This window comes from Physeter macrocephalus, chromosome 12 (genome assembly GCF_002837175.3).
Source record: "Physeter macrocephalus isolate SW-GA chromosome 12, ASM283717v5, whole genome shotgun sequence".
In the NCBI taxonomy this organism is placed as follows: Eukaryota; Metazoa; Chordata; class Mammalia; order Artiodactyla; family Physeteridae; genus Physeter; species Physeter macrocephalus.
This window is the reverse complement of record NC_041225.1, coordinates 10,258,882-10,277,192: the sequence shown is the minus strand read 5'-3', so window position 1 is coordinate 10,277,192 and position 18,311 is coordinate 10,258,882. Positions and strand designations below refer to the sequence as shown.

The 18,311-nt window shown below is 46.0% G+C and overlaps 1 protein-coding gene across 1 annotated transcript in view; it reads right to left on the bottom strand.

Annotated features, from left to right (window-relative positions):
• Window positions 1-6,099: 6,099 nt before the first annotated feature.
• TCF7L1 (transcription factor 7 like 1) overlaps window positions 6,100-18,311 on the bottom strand; it is a 163,913-nt gene continuing 151,701 nt past the window's right edge. Inside the window, exons 5-12 of the mRNA XM_024129855.3 lie at window positions 13,201-13,333; window positions 12,150-12,252; window positions 11,755-11,838; window positions 10,869-11,012; window positions 9,977-10,136; window positions 9,783-9,890; window positions 8,812-8,887; window positions 6,100-7,507 (exon numbers count right to left, since the gene is read on the bottom strand). Coding sequence (XP_023985623.1) covers window positions 7,074-7,507; window positions 8,812-8,887; window positions 9,783-9,890; window positions 9,977-10,136; window positions 10,869-11,012; window positions 11,755-11,838; window positions 12,150-12,252; window positions 13,201-13,333 — 1,242 coding nt within the window. The 3' untranslated portion in view covers window positions 6,100-7,073. The remainder of the gene's footprint in view (window positions 7,508-8,811; window positions 8,888-9,782; window positions 9,891-9,976; window positions 10,137-10,868; window positions 11,013-11,754; window positions 11,839-12,149; window positions 12,253-13,200; window positions 13,334-18,311) is intronic.

The following is an 18,311-nucleotide window of genomic DNA, read 5'->3' as shown; positions in this document are numbered from 1 at the left end:
GCAGGCGGACTCTCAACCACTGCACCACCAGGGAAGCCCTGTTTTGCTATTTTAAAACCTTTTAGTCCAGTGGTTAGGACGCGGCGCTTTCACTGCGGTGGCTGGGGTTCGATCCCTGGTTGGGGAACTAAGATCCCACAAGGCAAGGGGCGTGGCCAAAAATTAAAATAATAAAATTAAAATAAATAAAAATAATCTAAAAAAAACCCCTTTAATATGCTTCTCAATGTTTCTCTGTTGTAAGAAAATCTCTCACACACACCCTCATTACTAAGGAGAGAATAAGAATCAGAGAGAAGTGAGAAATCTTTTACAAATTAGTTCAGAACTGTGACTCTGGCTTAAGGAAGTGAATTGGTAAATGAATGTTTCTAAAATTCTCTCCACCTCCCCTAAATAAATACTTGACTAACATTAAAGGATTTGGCTTAGGACAAATGGTTACTAGACTTATTGTGGTGTATTTTGTAATGTATGCAAATGTCAAATCACTATGCAGTACACCTGAAACTAACAATATTGTCCATGAACCGTATTTCAATTTTAAAAAAAGGATATTGGCTTGGTGCACTCGTGTGCGCGTTTGTGTGCGCTTGTGTCTGTGCATGTAGGTAGGGGAATGGCAAATTATTAAGGCTGACCTTGTGCCCATATTATTAGGCAGGAGAGAAAATAAGGGTCCAAATCATGCAGAGTTTGTGGGCTATGTCCAGGCTTTTATATTTTATCTTAACATGAACGAGAATCCATTAAAGCTGTTTAAGTAGGGGAAAGATAGAGTTGGGAATTATTATTTTTTGGGGGGTGGTGCTGCATTGGGTCTTCGTTGCTGCAGGCTTTCTCTAGATGTAGTGAGCAGGGGCTACTCTTCGTCGCGGTGCGCGGGCTTCTCATTGCGGTGGCTTCTCTTGTTGTGGAGCACGGGCTCTTGGCGCGCGGGCTTCAGTAGTTGTGGCATGCGGGCTCAGTAGTTGCGGCAGGTGGGCCCTAGAGCACGTGGGTTTCAGTAGTTGTGGCTCGTTGGCTCTAGAGTTCAGGCTCAGTAGTTGTGGCGCAGGGGCTTAGTTGCTTCACGGCATGTGGGATACTCCCGGACCAGGGCTCAAACCCGTGTCCCCTGCATTGGCAGGAGGATTCTTAGCCACTGTGCCACCAGGGGAGTCCCCAGAGTTGGGAATTTTTGAAGATTAGTCTGGTCGTAGGGTGAAGAATCTACTCTTGGGGTGGTGGGAAGAGAAGAGTGGATTTAGAAGTTAATCAGGTAGGAGGCTGTTGCAATAGTCCTAGTAGGACTAGCATAGGGACAGTGAGAATGGAGGGAAGTGGTTGGACTCAAGAAAAATTTGGGAGGTAATACCAACAGACTGGATATAGGATATAGGCCAGGCTTACGTGAGGCACAAATTTACTGTGGAGATGGCTTGGATATAGGATATAGGCCTGGCTTATGTGAGGCACAAATCTACTGTGGCACCTATTTCAGGTGTGTGGTTTTTCTCCAGGAAGTGCTGCTACCTAGAATAGGAGTAGAGAAGGCAGATTTTAGCACTAACTCTTAACTCACACCAATTTTGGTTTAAGGGAATGGTAGGGTGCAACTTGAATAAATCTTAAATTTCCTTGTACTTCTTCGTGATAAAAATACTCAACAAATTTGGAAAAGAAGGGAACTTCCTCAACCTGAAGGGGGCATGTACAGAAACCTCACAACTAACATAGTTAATGGTAAAAGACTAGATGCTTTCCTCCTGAGATAAGGAACCATGTCTGCTCCCACCACTTCTACTCAAATTTGTACTGTAAGTAGCCAAGACAATTCAGCAAGAAAACAAAATAAGAAGCCTCCAGATTGAAAAGGAAGAAGTAAAACTATCTCTGTTTTCAGATAACATGATCTTGTATAAAGAGAATCCTGAGGATTTTCTAAAAATTTATTAGGACGAGTTCAGCAAGGATGTAAGATGTGAGATCAATATATAAAAATCAATTATATTTCTATACACTTGCAACAATCTAAAAATGAAATTAAGAAAAATTCCATTTACAGTAGTATCAAAAATAATAAAATAAAATTTAAGAATAAATTTAACAAAAGAAATGCAAAACGTACACTCTGAAACAATAAAGTATTATTAAAAAAAACTAAAGAAGCCCTAAATAAATGGAAAGACATCCCATATTCATGGATTGGAAGACATAATTGTTAGAATGTCTATGCTCCCCAAATTGATCTACCAACACAATCCCTGTAAAAATCCCAGGTGGCTTCTTTGCAGAAATTGACAAGCTGATACTAAAATTTATACGAAAATGCAAGAGACCCAGAATAGCCAATACAGGTTTGAAAAAGAAGAACAAAATCAGAGGACTCTCATTTCCCAATTTTAAAACTTATTACAAAATTACAGTAATTAGGACAGTGTGGTACAGGCATAAAGATATATGGATGAATGGAATAGAATTGAGAGTCAGGAAATAAACCTATATATTTATGGTCAGTTGATTTTTGACAAGGGTGCTGAATGTTCGACGGGGGAAAGAATAGTCTTTTCAACAAATGGTGCTGGGATAACTGGCTAATAAACATATGAATGGTTGTTCAACATCATTAGTATTAGTTGGGTAAATGCAAATCAAAATCACAGTGAGACACACTCCACACCTACTAGGATGGCTATAATAAAAAAACAGAAAATAGGAAAATGCATCAGGGAAATGCAAATCAAAACCACAAGTAGATATCACCTCACACCTGCCATAATGGCTATCATCAAAAAAACACACGAATAACAAATGTTGGTGAGGATGTGGAGAAAAGGGAACCCTCGTACACTGTTGGTAGGAATGTAAATTTGTGCAGCCACTGTGGAAAACAGTATGGAGGCTTCTCAAAAAACTAAAAATAGAACTACCATATGACCCAGCAATTCCATTCCTGGCTATATATCTGAAAAATAACATAAACGCTAATTCGAAAAGATACATGCACCCCATTCGAAAAGATACATGCACCCCAATGTTCATAGCAGCATTATTTACAATCGCCAAGATATGGAAGCAATCTGAGTGTCCATCAACAGATGAGTGGGTAAAGAAGATGTGGTGTATATACACAATGGAAAACTACTCAGACATAAAAAAAACCACAAAATTTTGTCTTTTGCAGCAACGTGGATGGACTTGGAGGGCATTATGCTAAATGAAATAAGTCAGACAGATAAAGACAAATACTGAATGACATCATTTATATGTGGAATCTAAAAAATACAACAAACTAGTGAATATAACAAAAAAGAAGCAGACTCAAACAGATACAGAGAACAAACTAGTGGTTATCAGTGGGAGAGTGGGTGGTACAAACTACTGGGTGTAAGATAGGCTAAAAGATATAATGTACAACATGGGGAATATAGCCAGTATTTTGTAATAACTGTAAATAGAGTGTAACCTTTAAAAACTGTATTTAAAAAAAAGAAAATAATATGTTGGTGAGGATGTGGAGAAATTGGAGCCCTCAAACATTGCTGATTTGAATGTAAAATGTTGCAGCTGCTATGAAAAAGAGTTTGGCAAATCCTCAAAATGTTAAACATAGAATTACCAATATGACCCAGCAATCCCACTTCTACATATAAACCCCGAAGAATTGAAAACAGGGACTCAAACGTTATATTTGTATGCGAAAGTTCACAGCAACATTATTCACAATAGCCAAAATGTGGAAACAACCCATGTGTTCATCAATAGATGAATAAACAAAATGTAGTTTATACATACAATGGACTATTATTCAGCCATAAAAAGGAATGAAGTTCTGATATCAATACAAGCTACAATATGGATGAACCTTGAAAACATTATGCTAAGTGAAATAAGCCAGACATGAAGGGACAAGTATTGTACGATTCTACTTATATGAGGTACCTAAAATAGGCAAATTTTTCAAGATATAAAGTAGATTGCAGGTTCTTAAAGTCTGGGGGGAGGGAGGAATGGGGAGTTAATATTTAATAGGTATGGAGTTTCTGTTTGGGATGATGAAATAGTTCTGGAAGTTGTTAGTGGTTACGGTTGCACAACATTGTGAATGTACTTAATGCCACTAGATTGTCCACATATATATATATATAAAATATATAATATTTATATATTTTATATATTTTATATTTACCACAATTTAAAAAGCTGTATGTCTGAGTAGGGTAAAAAAATCTGGCACGTACTCAAAAAAAGGTAAAGGAAGACAAGGCTTAAAATAGAATGAAATTCGGATACGTTACAACATGAATGCATCTTGAAAACATTAAGCTAAGTTAAATAAGCCAGGCACAAAAGGATAAATATTTTATGATTCCATTTATATGGAATATTTCGAATAGGCAAATTCATTGAAAGCGAAAGTGGATTAGAGGTTACTAGGAGCTGAGGGGAGGGGAATGAGGGAGTTATTGCCTAATGGTTATAGAGACTCTGTTTGGGGTGATGAAAAGTTTTGGAAACAGATAGTGGTGATGGTTGCACAACACTGTGAAGGTAATTAAAGCTACTGAATTGTACACCTAAAAATGGTTAAAGTGGTGAATTTTGTTATTTACCTATTTTACCATCATTAAAAAAAAAAAAAAGGGAATGATGTGCCGATACAGGTTACTACATGGATGAATCTTGAAAATACTCTGCTGAAAGAAGTCAGTGAGAAAGGACCACATAGAATATGATTCCATTTAAACGAAATGTCCAGAACAGACAAATCCAGAGATAGAAAGTAGATTCATGGACGTAGAAAATGGACTTGAGGACACGGGGAGGGGGAAGGGTAAGCTGGGATGAAGTGAGAGAGTAGCACTGACATATATACACTACCAAATGTAAAACAGATAGCTAGTGGGAAGCAGCCACATAGCACAGGGAGATCAGCTCGGTGCTGTGACCACCTAGAGGGGTGGGATAGGGAGGATGGGAGGGAGGGAGACGTGAGATATGGGGATATATGTCTATGTATAGCTGATTCACTTTGTTATACAGCAGAAACTAACACACCATTGTAAAGCAATTACACTCCAATAAAGATGTTTAAAAAAAAGAAAAGAAAAGAAAAGAAAGTTGGGCTTCCCTGGTGGCGCAGTGGTCGAGAGTCCGCCTGCCGATGCAGGGGACACGGGTTCGTGCCCCGGTCCTGGAGGATCCCACCTTCATGGTTGTTTAGGGCTGGAGGTGGGGATGGGGGGTGTGAGAAGGAGGAAGTGGAGGGTAAGTTCTAAAGAGTATGGGGATTCTTTTTGAAGTAATGAAAATGTTCTGAAGTCCAGTGTGATGATGGGTACACGACTTTGAACACAGTCAAAACCATTGAATTGTACACTTCATGTGTTGTGCTGTGTTTTTTTTTTTTTTGTCTGCGCTGGGTCTCCGTTGCTGCACGCAGGCTTTCTCTAGTTGCGGCGAGCGGGGGCTACTCTTTGTTGTGGTGCGCACGCTACTCACTGCGGTGGCTTCTCTTGTTGTGGCGCACGGTCTCTAGGAGCGCGGGCTTCAGTAGTTGTGGCCCGCACGCTCAGTAGTTGTGGCTTGCGGGCTCTAGAGCGCGGGCTCAGTAGTTGTGGTGCACGGGCTTAGTTGCTCCGCAACATGTGGGATCTTCCTGGACCAGGGATTGAACCCGTGTCCTCTGCATTGGTAGGTGGATTCTTAACCACTGCGCCACCAGGGGAGTCCCGAATTGTACACTTTAAATGGGTGAATTGTATGTCATGTGAATTATACCTCAATTAACACTGTAACAACAAAAAAAATTAATTGCAGTGCTAGATACATGCAAAGCAATCCAAGGATACCTCTCCTATCTTGGAAATTACAAGAAGACAAACGAAAATAGAAAGATTCATCCCTTTGTATCTCAGTTATCTATACTGACTGGTCTGTGCACACTTGAGGCTGGAAACTGGGTTGAATTTTTCTAGTCGTGTCAGCCATGATTTATACCCCCTTCCAACAAGTGGCATTCCTCCTTTGCATGTCTGCAAAAATCTCACACAGGGCTTGGTGTGAAGAAGGGGGCTTGATTCAAGAAAAGGACTAAAATACTCAGAAAAGGTCTTGCAACTGCAATTTTATTTTCTTTTGTGAAAATAAACAACTGGGAGTTTAAATTGCTCCAAAAAACCCCATAAAAATGAAAAGAAATACACACAGAAGAAGCATGTGAGGTGATGGGGGAGGGAGGAGGGTCTTTAGAGCTTTGGCAGATTGTGCTAGCACGGACCCGGGTGACAGGAGCCAGACCTTGGAGCCAGGTCCTGTCTGCCACTCTGGGGCTGTGAGGGGACATCTTGACTGGTGAGGGGGTGGTACACAGGCTTCTTCACTGAGGAAGTGGCAGGCACCTTGAGTCCCTTTAAATGCGGGGAAGAACCCCTGCAGAGGACCTCTTCCCCCACCAAAAGCTGGAGACTGGGGCATTAGGGCCACTGAGGGAAAGGGGACGCTGGTGGAGACAAACGAGGCCGAGGTGTCTTCTCACATGGTGACAGCCTTACACTGGGCAGAGGACGAAGATGAAGGCAAGAACCCAAGGAGCTGAGCAAAGGAGAAAAACGTGGGCCAAGTAAAAGGGAATGTCCAGGAATGGGATGTAGATGAAGAGGCTGCGGGCTAGGAGTGGCAGCAACGGCCAGCATGCAGGCTGGGTGGGGGAAGCCGGACGCGGGGCGGGGGTGGGGGGGGGTGATGGGAAGAAAGAGGAGGGCAGAGAGTCCAGGAGGTAGAGACACAGGTGCCTTCTGCCCAGGTCCATCCACCGCTGCACAAACAGGAAGAATAACACACTACTTTTCAGTTCTCGTTTTTTAAAGATTTTTGTTTTGTTTTGTTTTGTTTTTTAAAAAAGCCTTAAGATCAGCTACTGGTTACATCTACAAAATGTAAATTGCTGCTGTTACCAGTCACTTTACAGAACAGTCCAGAGTGGTCAAATATTGACCAATAAAGTTTCCTTTTTTTTTTTTTCTTCTTCTTCTTCTGCATCATTACTACTCGATGAGTCACGTGACAGCCTGCATAGGTCAGGGGGCAGCTTAGTGGGCAGACTTGGTGACCAAGGAAAGAGGCTGGGCCTGGAGCACGGGGAGGGCCTGGTGGGCATGCAGCGTGGCTGGGAAGGAAGGGGGGGACGTCAGCAGAGCTGTGGGCACGGACCCCAGGGGGAGGGGCCGGGACAGGACGGGGGGCTGGCTGCCCATCTGGCCAGAGGAGGTGGCGGCAGCCTTCGCTGACAGGAAGGCAGCCGAGTGGAGAGCCAGCTGGGCCCGGGTCTCTGGCTTGGTGGTGAGGGAGAGGGGCTGGGCTTGCTCCGAGTGGGTGGCGGCCGGGGCAGCCGGGGAGGCCAAGGCCGTGGAGGGCGTGGCCGGCGAGTCCAGCATGCTGCCGTGGGAGGAGGCAGGGCTGTCACAGGGCTTCTCAGGGGGCAGGTACTGGACACATGGCTTCTTGCTTTTGGAGGCCAGAGCACCTAGGGGTAAAAAAAAACCACACGAAGGAGTTAGCAGCTAGGAGCGCGGGGGGAGGCGGAGGTTGCCGAGGAAGCCCAGCTGTACACGTCAACTCCGGAAACAAGAGTGCGTACAGGGAGGGACGTGAGAACCTGAAATGACGGCTGTGGCTTTCAAGACACCTAGAGCACAGACAAGGGGCAATGCCCAAATGCCAAAGACCCATTCAGTGCCTGCCTGGAAGGAAAATAGCTCAGCCTATCACATCATCATCTTCCTGCTGAAATCTCATCATTCTCGGGATGGATCTCCACTCAATTTGCTTTAAGATCTTTGGTTTATGGTGCCGTCAGAGATAGTATAGCACCTGCTAAGCAACGTGGTATACAGTGGATTTCACATCATATACATAGTTAACTTACATGTACTCCTATGGAGATGAATACACAAATTATACAGATATTAGAAGGGTAGGAAAGGAGATGAAAAGAAAAGCAAGGTGATAAAAAGCACTTTAGGGGACTTCCCTGGCGGTCCAGGGGTCAGGACTTGGTGCTTTCACTGCTGTGGCCCCGGGTTTGATCCCTGGTCAGGGAACTAAGACCCCACAAGCTGGGTGGTGCAACTCCCCCCGACCCCCCACCCCACAAAAAAGCACTATAGATGGAACTAAACAAGTTCTGCACTTGTCCTGGAGTGAGCATGAGATGGGAGGCTTGACTGAAATACTGGTCACGGTGTGAGCCTCCCTCTGCTGGGTGTGATTCTGGTGTAAAAAGATACAGTATATATTTGTGGCACAAAGGGCCCCGCCCCCAATCCAAGTGAACGATTATTTCTGATATTCGACCAAACAAACATTGGAGGAAAACCTGATTCTGTTGGATTCACTGATAGGTGATATGTCAGTCTCTAATGGGCTGCCTTCCTAAGGGAATTTCAAGGATCATTTCAGCGACATTCCGTTTTTACCCTACGCATTGATTTTAGAACCTAACCCTCAAATAAGACATAACTCAACTGAATTGAAAAGAGCCTTCCACGTGACAAAGTGCTGGACCATTTAACAAGCAGAGTGACTGGAAAAATTCCTTCACTTCTTCGAGCCTCTTAAAAGATCATCTTCAAAAAGGGGATAATAATAACACGCCCCCCCCCCCCCCCCGCCGCCGAGTGTACATAAGGCTGAGGCCTTGAAAATGGCAGCTATCATAATACGGCACTGTCACCGTGTCCATCAGAGACCCGGGTACAAAGTGCTGGCGGGTGTAGCTGGGATAGTGGGAAAAAGAAGGAAAGATGCAGGGTCCTCCTGAAGACTCACCGTCTGCCTCCTGGACTTGCTGCTGGGACTGGGTCTGGGACAGCTGCTTTTCTCGCTTCCTCTTCTTTTTCTTACCCTGAAAGATACAGCCAAAGGAAGAGGTTACCAGGGACAGAATACCCGGCTTTTCTGGGGGACTCCCAGCTATGAAGCGGGGAGACAGGATACTTCCTGTACTGGGCACCCAGATCACACTCCCCGCAGCAGCCCCACAAGGTGACACAGTGAGCCTTCCTGGAACACTGCTTCCCTCCTCCACTGGATCCCTTCCCTCCAGCTCGGGTGTCCTGGCTTTCTCGGAAGGCCTCATTCTTTCCCTGTCCTTCAGGCTTATTTTTCCATTTCTCTCCCTAAAACAGTGTAAGGTTCCTGATCTTTTCTGAGGGGTCCCAGGTCTCACTGAAAATCTAATGCAGCTGGGAATTCCCCAGCTGTCCAGTGGTTAGGGCTCTGTGCTTTCACTGCCGAGGGCGTGGGTTCAATCGGCAAAAAAACCCACAAATAAACAAACAAAGACCCCCCCAAAACTAACGTAGCTATGCAGGCTTTTAGCACAAAAAAAGCAAGTAACAGCATACATACAAAAACCTTCTCAGTTTCAGGGAGTTATCAGAAACGCGGGCAGCGGCTTACGCATTGGTCTCTGAGCCCCAGGCTGGGAACCCTTGGCTAGGGACACTGACCACAGAGCTAGCACACAGCTCACACTGCACCCCGAATTACGGAATTAAAGGCTGAGTCCACTTCCAATGGGACAGGCACAAATTTGAGTCTGTCCCCAGGATACCAAACCATGGCCTTGTTGCCCTCCTGAGAACTAAAATGTCTTCCTTATTTCTAGAGAAATACAGACTTCTCCCTGGCCTCCCTGGAAGCTGACTCCGTTGATGGGGTCCCCTATCGACGGAGTCAGCTTCCTTTTCCCCTCTTCCTCTCGCAGAGGCTGCTCCTGCTGTCTGATGGGCACGTACGTAGTTGTCCCGGGCTGACCAGGTCGGGTAGAGCTGCGAGTGAAGCTGCCGCTCCTTCCGGGCCAGTTCGTAGTACTTGGCCTGTTCTTCCCGGGACAGGTTGTGCCACTGCGGGAGAGAGGACCAGCGAGGACAGAGAGGTGAGCGTGGGGGACGCTGAGCCGCACAGCCCGGAGCACAAGGGCATGCCTTACCTTTCTCCCCAGGATCTGGTTAATGGCTGCACTTTCCTTCAGGGTACACTCGGCCACCACCTTGGCCCTCATCTCCTTCATATATAACATGAAGGCATTAAGAGGCTTCTTCACGTGGGGTTTCTTTTCTTCCTCTTTTTTCACTGTGACAGGTGATTTCCTGGGAAGTCATAAGGCTGTAGGTTAGCTGGTGTCAGCTGTCATCTCTCTAGGAGGCTAAGGGCTGTCTGCCTCTGGGGAGGGGAGATGCTGTTGCTTGGATGATAATGCAAGTTGCCCAGGGTTGCTTTCAGAGCCTGAGCACCTAGTTCCTAGCCTCTGACAGACCTCCGGCCATGTTCCAGCAAAGGACAACTTCCTGACAAAGGAGCAGAGGGTGGTGGTGAGATCTGGGATGCAATGGCCGCACGTGAGAAAGAGGAGGGGGGCAGGGCACTTGAGGCAGAAACGGAGAGAGGAGGTCTCCTCGGCTATGAGGCACCGACTTTGGCTTTCCTGCTGTCTTTATGGCACAGCGGACAAAGCACAGGCCTTGGTGCTGGGCGCAGCTCTGCCACCGGTCAGCCATGTGACCTTGAGAATATTCTCCTTTCTGGGGCCTTACAATTTTCGGGGGTATGGGGGGCGGGGTGGGAGGGGGAGAAGGAAGCTAAAAGCTCAGGTTCTCTTTCAGCCTCAAAGTCCTGGTTGTAAAACTTTCCTTAATGTGAGAAGAGACGCACGGTGTCTCTGAGAGGATGAGAACTCCAGGGGTCAAAGGGAACAGTTCCCAAGGGAGAGGGTGTAGTTGAGGAAGCTGCTGTGCTGCCAGCTGAATGTCCCCAAGAAAGCAACCAATGGCACTCGCTCGCTCAGAGACTGGCCACCCCCCATCAGGCTGTCTGTCACTCACGCGATCACGGCCGGGCTCAGGCTGGGGGGCGCCGGTTCCTGCTTGACGATGGGGGAGACGATGGCGGGGTGGGGGATCCCTGAGGTGGGCAGACCAGGATGGGCCGGAGCCACCATGTGAGGGGAGAACCGACTGGAAACCAGGCTATGTACCAGATGGAAACAAAGACAACAGAGGGATTCAGGCAGAATGCCTGTCACTCACAGAGGATGTGGCGGGCCCCCAGTCTTGACGGCAGAGGCGTGTAAACACCTCTGCTGTGGCAGCGTTGGAGCAACGGAAGGCCATGCGCTGACCTCGACAGAACCGGTTTGGGAAACACCCAACAAACCTCCCTTCCCCCACAAGCGTGCAGGTTTCCTATATCTGCTGCTGAAAGCAGGTAGGATGCAAAACACAAAAGAAGATGCAGCGGGTCTGAGGCCAGGGTACACGGTGGGGGGAAAGAAGGGCTTAGGCTGTGGGTTGCACTTCTTTTGTCATTGGCGGTACCACTGTCAGGTAGATAGGCCACTGAGACAGAAATCCCCTTTCACTGTTCCCCTCTCCTGACATCATTGCAGGAACAATTAATCTCCCAGCCTCTGGCTTCAGAGTGACGTACTCAAAATGCTTCAGTGCCACAAAGCCCAGCCCAGCCCGTGAGGGGACGTGCAGGAGGGTTGAGTGCGAGGGCTTTGAAATGCTTCTCTTAGAGAGATGGGGCAAGAGTGAGCTGAGCCTACGGTCTCCATCCCCACCTTATCAGAGAGGCAGGAGGAAAGGTGAGCCTCCTCGCTTACTGCCAAGAGAAAGCTGTGTAACGGTCAGAAATGGCAGGGACGCTGGTAGACAACCATTCCCTGCACTGCCACTTCCCGCTCACAGCTCCAGTCCCAGGACTCACCTGGACATTGAGGCATTCATGGCGAGGGCGGGGTAGGGGTGCCGGAAGCCGCCGGGAGGAAGGGAGTACATGGGCTGTCCTTGCCTATAAGGGCCAGGAGCAAGGAAATCTGGTCAGCAAATTGGCTAAAATGGGAATGTTCAGGACAGGGAAGGAGAGGCGGTTGGGAAGAAAGGATGATAAGTAAAGGCAGGAAGTAGGAAGGAAGAGCTGGGGGGACACTGCCCTGGGGAGAGCAGGGAGGTCTGAGTCCTGGGCTTTGGTGAGAGGGCTCCACGTGGGGGGTGGGGGGTGGGGGCGTCTGTATACGGACCACCAGGACCGGCTGGAGGTACAGAAGTTAGAACTCAGCATAAGGAAGGAGGGAGGGTAAGAAAGGCTGTAAGTTTCCTTACTGTGGGACGAGCCAGCCGAGGGGATGGGGGATTTGCCCGACAGCTCCGGGAGACAGTGGGTAATACGGAGACAGCTCAGACGGGTGAGGGGGCCGGGGGACTCCTGCTTCCAAAGAGAGATGTGTCAGACAATTCCTTGGCCCTACAGTAACACCTTAAAAATAATATCAAACAGGAGGTTCCTTGCCCTATATTCCCAGGTGCCCTGGAGCTTGGAAGGCCCTTTCTTTTATTATCCCTGCCCAATGTCACCAGTAACGTCCAGCTGTTCATTCAGGAGTCGTCCAAGACACAGGCAGGAACTTTTGGACTGAGGGACCCAAGATATCCCAAGGGTCATCAGCTAGAAAAGCTGCCTCATTCATGGAAAGATAAACTTTGGATCTCTGTTCCACATTTGTCCTCCTTATTATCTGTGACTTGTAGTAGCTGTGATTTCTCTAAAGAGGAGCTCCAAAAATGCTTTGACCCATGGAAACTCTATGGGAATTTTAAGAAAACTACGGCTCCCGCTGGGATGCAGTCTGGGTGAGCAAGTTAAAAAACAACAAGCCAACTCAGTCTACTGCTTTATAGCTATACTTACGTCTGGCTAGACTGTTTACTTCCATAGGTCCAGTTTAGGGCATAGGTTTTTGGTTTAAGGAGGCACAGCCTGCGGCCGGCTAGACTTCAAAGTCAATGAGAAAAGGAGGTTTCTTCCCCCCTTCCAGGTCATTCCAATCTTAAAGTTTTAAGAGATTCTGAAGTAAAAGAAGCAGTGGCAGAGCAACACCAAATGCTTTTGCTGTGGAGCCAGGCCCTGTGCATCATCTCATGTAATCTCCTTTCATCCTCACGATGACCCAGTGATGCAGAAGGGACACGTAAGGCACTGATGAGCGAACTGAAAAGGCTAAACTTAGTGGGCAGGGTTAGAGACAATTGAGAGTTGGAGACATGGTTTGAACCCAGGTCTGTCCGATTCCAGGGCTGAAATACTCCCCGAGAAGAAAAGCCCGCCCCCACTGGAGCTGTGGAGCTGGTCCAGCCTGAGCAGCCGCTGACTCACCTGTCTTTGGATCGATCTCTGGGGAGAGGTGTGTGGGAGGGGAGCCAGGGGAGAAGTGGTCGTTGCTGTAGGTGATGAGGGGCGTCAATGGATGCATGTGGTGCGGGTGCTGAACAACAGGAACTTTATTAGACTGAAAGACAGAGGGAAAAAGACTAGGGACAGTTGCCAAGGAGATGGAGAGTACGGGCAGACCTCGGAGGTACTGCAGGTTCCATTTACTGCTTTATTTGCAGTAAAGCAAATCACACACCGTTTTCGGTTTCCCAGTGCATAAACCTATTTTTTTTTTTTGGAAAAAGAAATTTTTTTCTTTTTTTGGCCGTGCCGCATGGCGTGTGGGATCTTAGTTCCCTGACCAGGGATGGAACCCGCACCCCCGGAAGTGGAAGAGCAGAGTCTTAACCACTGGACCGCCAGGGAAGTCCCTCCCAGTGCGTATAAAAGTAGTAGTAGTAGTCTGTTAAGTGTGCAATGGCATTGCCTAAAAAACTATGCACATACCCTAATTAAAAATACCTTACTGTCAAAAGGTGCTAACCATCATCTGAGCCTTTAGTGAGTTGTAATCTTTTGGCAATAGTGACATCAAAGATCAGTGATCACAGATCAGCATAAAAAATAGAATAATAATGAATAAATTTGAAATATTGCGAGAATTACTGAGATGTGACCCAGAGACACAAAGTGAGCAAAGGCTGTTGGAAAAATGATGCCGACAGACTTGCTGGATGCAAGATTGCTATAAACCTTCAATGCATAAAAAATGCAATATCTGCGAAGCACAGTAAAGTACAATAAACCAAGATATGCCTGTAAAACCTGTGGTTATGTACTTGGTTGAATAGGTATCAGGTATTTTCCATGCAACATCCCATTCAGCCCTCGAAGACCACTTGAGAGAAAGCAGCGGTCTATACAGCAGAGAAAGAACCAACAGAATTAGAGAAGGGATTACATCCACCCTCCTACGTACCCTCTTCAAAACAGCCCACCATTACTCGCTTCATGTGTACTGTGTGGTGCTAAACGCTACAGGCTGCTGAATTATGAACCGTGCTCTGTGTAATCTCAGTGACTTTAGAACACACGCTTTCCTTTTCAGTTTTTTTTTTTTCTTTTTCTTTTTGGCTGCATCGTGCAGCACGAGGGATCTCAGTTCCCCGACCAGGGATCAAACCCATGACCCCGGCAACGGAAGCGCGGAGTCTTAACCACTGGACAGCCAGGGAAGTCCCTCAACACATGCTTTCCAAATGAACTTCCTAGAAAGGGTAGCTCATGGGTTCACATCTGAGACTGGTAACAGAGCAGTGAGGGAACTGTCACCATCAGACCTCATGGAACCAGTTGTCATGTTCAGGGTTTACAAACACCACCAAGAGCACTTAAAACAGTTCTCCCTGGACAGTTGCAAACACTCTGCTGACCTAATTATCACATTTCATTTACAATACCAGAGAGTGTACGGAGCACATCTTACTGTTTACACATCTTTGACTGTTAAGAAAGCAAAAACGCTGGCATGTCACCAACACATCCTGCTTCAGAAATGTTAAAAAAAAGGGAAAAACCTGTGTGTCCTGGACTTAGTAAACTGAATTAGTTTTTAATTGTTTTGACATAATCTGACTTAACAATAAAGATTTTTATTATAAAAATGGCTATGGTCCTTATTATAACCTAGCAAAAAAGCTATGATTATCTTCATTTGAGGAATGAGGAAACTGAGTGGGGAAAGATTTAGTGACTTAGCCTGAGCCACAGGGCTAGTAAGTGGTAGAACTGGATTCCTATCAGCCCTTTATGGCTCTAACAAACCAGGGTGTCTTCTCTTGCACTACCTGGCACCTCAACAGCCTAATCAAAACATCTGTCAGAGAAAGGACTGACACACATTTTTTCGGATAATAAGGTAAATGAGTGACAAGTGGAGAAGAGATTTATTAAAAAAGAGATTCGTAAAAAGGATGATGATTTGGTGGCATCTCAGGGGCCAGAATTCCAAACTTCTGTCTTCCCAGTTGAATGTTTCATTTCATAGATTCCTGAGCCCTTCTGCCTTTTACTCAGTGCCCCTTGGGTGCTCATCATGCAAGCAACTATATGTACATCTCCTAGGCATTCGTGTGCTGACAGTAATCTTGCTCCATTTTCAGTAGGCTAAGCAGAGATGAGAGGCAGAGTCCTGGAGCAAGGCCTAGAACCCAGGGGCCCAGCTCTCAGACTCACAGGAGTGAGATGGTTCATAACCAAAACCACTAGGTGGCGGTGGCACACGGCTGGACCCTGCTGGTACCTCACCTTGAACAACTTCCTATCACCACCCTCAGTGGGCTCATTTGATGTTCCACAATAAGTTCGAAAATTCTTTTCTTCTTACTGTTTTCACCTGTTCCCTCACTGGCTTTTGAAGAGATCTCCACATACATGAACATATGGCACAAATAAGAGTATAAAAAAATGATTTTAAGGTCCGATTTCTAGGATCCTGATGCAACTCAATGATGCACTGAGGTTTCCTGGAAACAGCTTTGTCTAAAGGGTGATTTTTAGTATCATAAAAGGAATAGAATTATTACTAAAGTGATAGTAAATGATAAAAAGAATTACACAGAATGATTATAATTAAAAAAAAAACACATAAATGCTATGATTAAAAAAAAAGACTAGAGGCAGTTCCCTGGTGGTCCAGTGGTTAGGACTCGGTGCTTCACTACCATGGGCTGGGGTTCAATCCCTGGTTGGGGAACTAAGATCCCATCCCACCAGCAGTGCAGCACAGTGGAAGAAAAAACAAACAAACAAACAAACAAACAAAAAGACTAGAAGCAGACCAAAATGTAAACAGTAAGTATATTTGAGTGGTGGGACTACAGGTGGTTTTGTTTTTCTTATTTCCCTTTCTGTATTTTCCAATTTAATTTTTACCTACTTAAAACTATACTTATGATGAACACAAATTTCCTAAGAAAGAAATACAAACTATATTATAACACATTTAGAAAACACAATCACACACACATACAAAAACAAACCAAAAAAACTCCAGAATCACACTAGCCTAACCCAGTCACTATTATTATTTTGCCATATTTCCATTCATTTAGACTTCTTGTACGTCTGTTTTTCATTTATATCACCTATAGCCATCTTTTTTTAAATTTAAAATTTCAGCTTTATTGAGGTACAACTGACAAATAAGATTGTTATATATTTAATGTGTACTGTGTGATGATTGGATATATGTACATAGAGCCATCTTAAAATACTTAATAGTATTATGAATCCTGACTGGCCATGTGCTGTTGAGTTTGGCTTCATCAGAAACCGACAAACAGGACTAAAGGTCTGGAAGGCTCGGGTTCAAGATGGCGGAGTAGAAGGACGTGTGCTCACTCCCTCTTGCGAGAGCACAGGAATCACAACTAACTGATGAAAAATCATCGACAGGAAGACACTGGAACTCACCAAAAAAGATAACCCACATCCAAAGACAAAGTAGAAGCCGCAATGAGATGGTAGGAGGGGCGCAATCACAATAAAATCAAATCCCATAACTGCTGGGTGGGTGACTCACAAACTGGAGAACACTTATACCACAGAAGTCCTCCCACTGGAGTGAAGGTTCTGAGCCCCACGTCAGGCCTCCCAACCTGGGGGTCCAGCAACGGGAGGAGGAATTCCTAGAGAATCAGACTTTGAAGGCTAGCGGGATTTGGTTGCAGGACTGTGACAGGACTGGGGGAAACAGAGACTCCACTCTTGGAGGGCACACACAAAGCAGTGTGCACATCGGGACCCAGGGGAAGGAGCAGTGACCCCATAGGAGACTGAACCAGACCTACCTGCTAGTGTTGGAGGGTCTCCTGCAGAGGCGGGTGATGGCTGTGACTCACGGTGGGGACAAGGACACTGGCGGCAGAAGTTCTGGGAAGTACTCCTTTGCATAAGCCCTCCCGGAGCCTACCATTAGCCTCACCAAAGAGCCTGTAGGCTCCAGTGCTGGGTCGCCTCAGGTCAAACAACCAACAGGGAGGAAACTCATCCCCACCCATCAGCAGACAAGCAGATTAAAGTTTTACTGAGCTCTGCCCACCAGAGCAACACCCAGCTCTACCCACCACCAGTCCCTCCCATCAGGAAACTTTTACAGGCCTCTTAGATAGCCTCATCCACCAGAGGGCAGACAGCAGAAGCAAGAAGAACTACAATCCTGCAGCCTGTGGAAGGAAAACCACATTCACAGAAAGATAGACAAGATGAAAAGGCAGAGAGAGGGCTATGTACCAGATGAAGGAACAAGATAAAACCCCAGAAAAACAACTAAATGAAGTAGAGATAGGCAACCTTCCAGAAAAAGAATTCAGAATAATGATAGTGAAGATGATCCAGGACCTCGGAAAAAGAATGGAGGCAAAGATCGAGAAGATGCAAGAAATGTTTAACAAAGACCTAGAAGAATTAAAGAACAAACAGGTGAACAATACAAAAACTGAAGTGAAAAATACACTAGAAGGGGGGCTCCCCTCGTGGCGCAGTGGTTGCGAGTCCGCCTGCAGATGCAGGGGACGCGGGTTCGTGCCCTTGTCCGGGAAGATCCCACATGCCGCGGAGCGGCTAGGCCTGTGAGCCACGGCCACTAAGCCTGTGCGTCCGGAGCCTGTGCTCCGCAACGGGAGAGGCCACAATGGTGAGAGGCCCGCGTACCGCAAAAAAAAAACAAAAACAAAAACAAAAAACACTAGAAGGAATCAATAGAAAACTGAGGCCGAAGAACGGATAAGTGACCCAGAAGACAGAATGGTGGAATTCACTGCTGTGGAACAGAATAAAGAAAAAAGAATGAAAAGAAATGAAGACAGCCTAAGAGACCTCTGGGACAATATTAAACGCAACAACATTTGCATTATAGGGGTCCCAGAAGGAGAAGAGAGAAAGGACCCGAGAAAATATTTGAAGAGATTATAGTCAAAAACTTCCCTAACATGGGAAAGGAAATAGCCACCCACGTCCAGGAAAGGCAGAGAGTCCCATACAGGATAAAGCCAAGGAGAAACACGCCGAGACACATAGTAATCAAATTGGCAAAAATTAAAGACAAAGAAAAA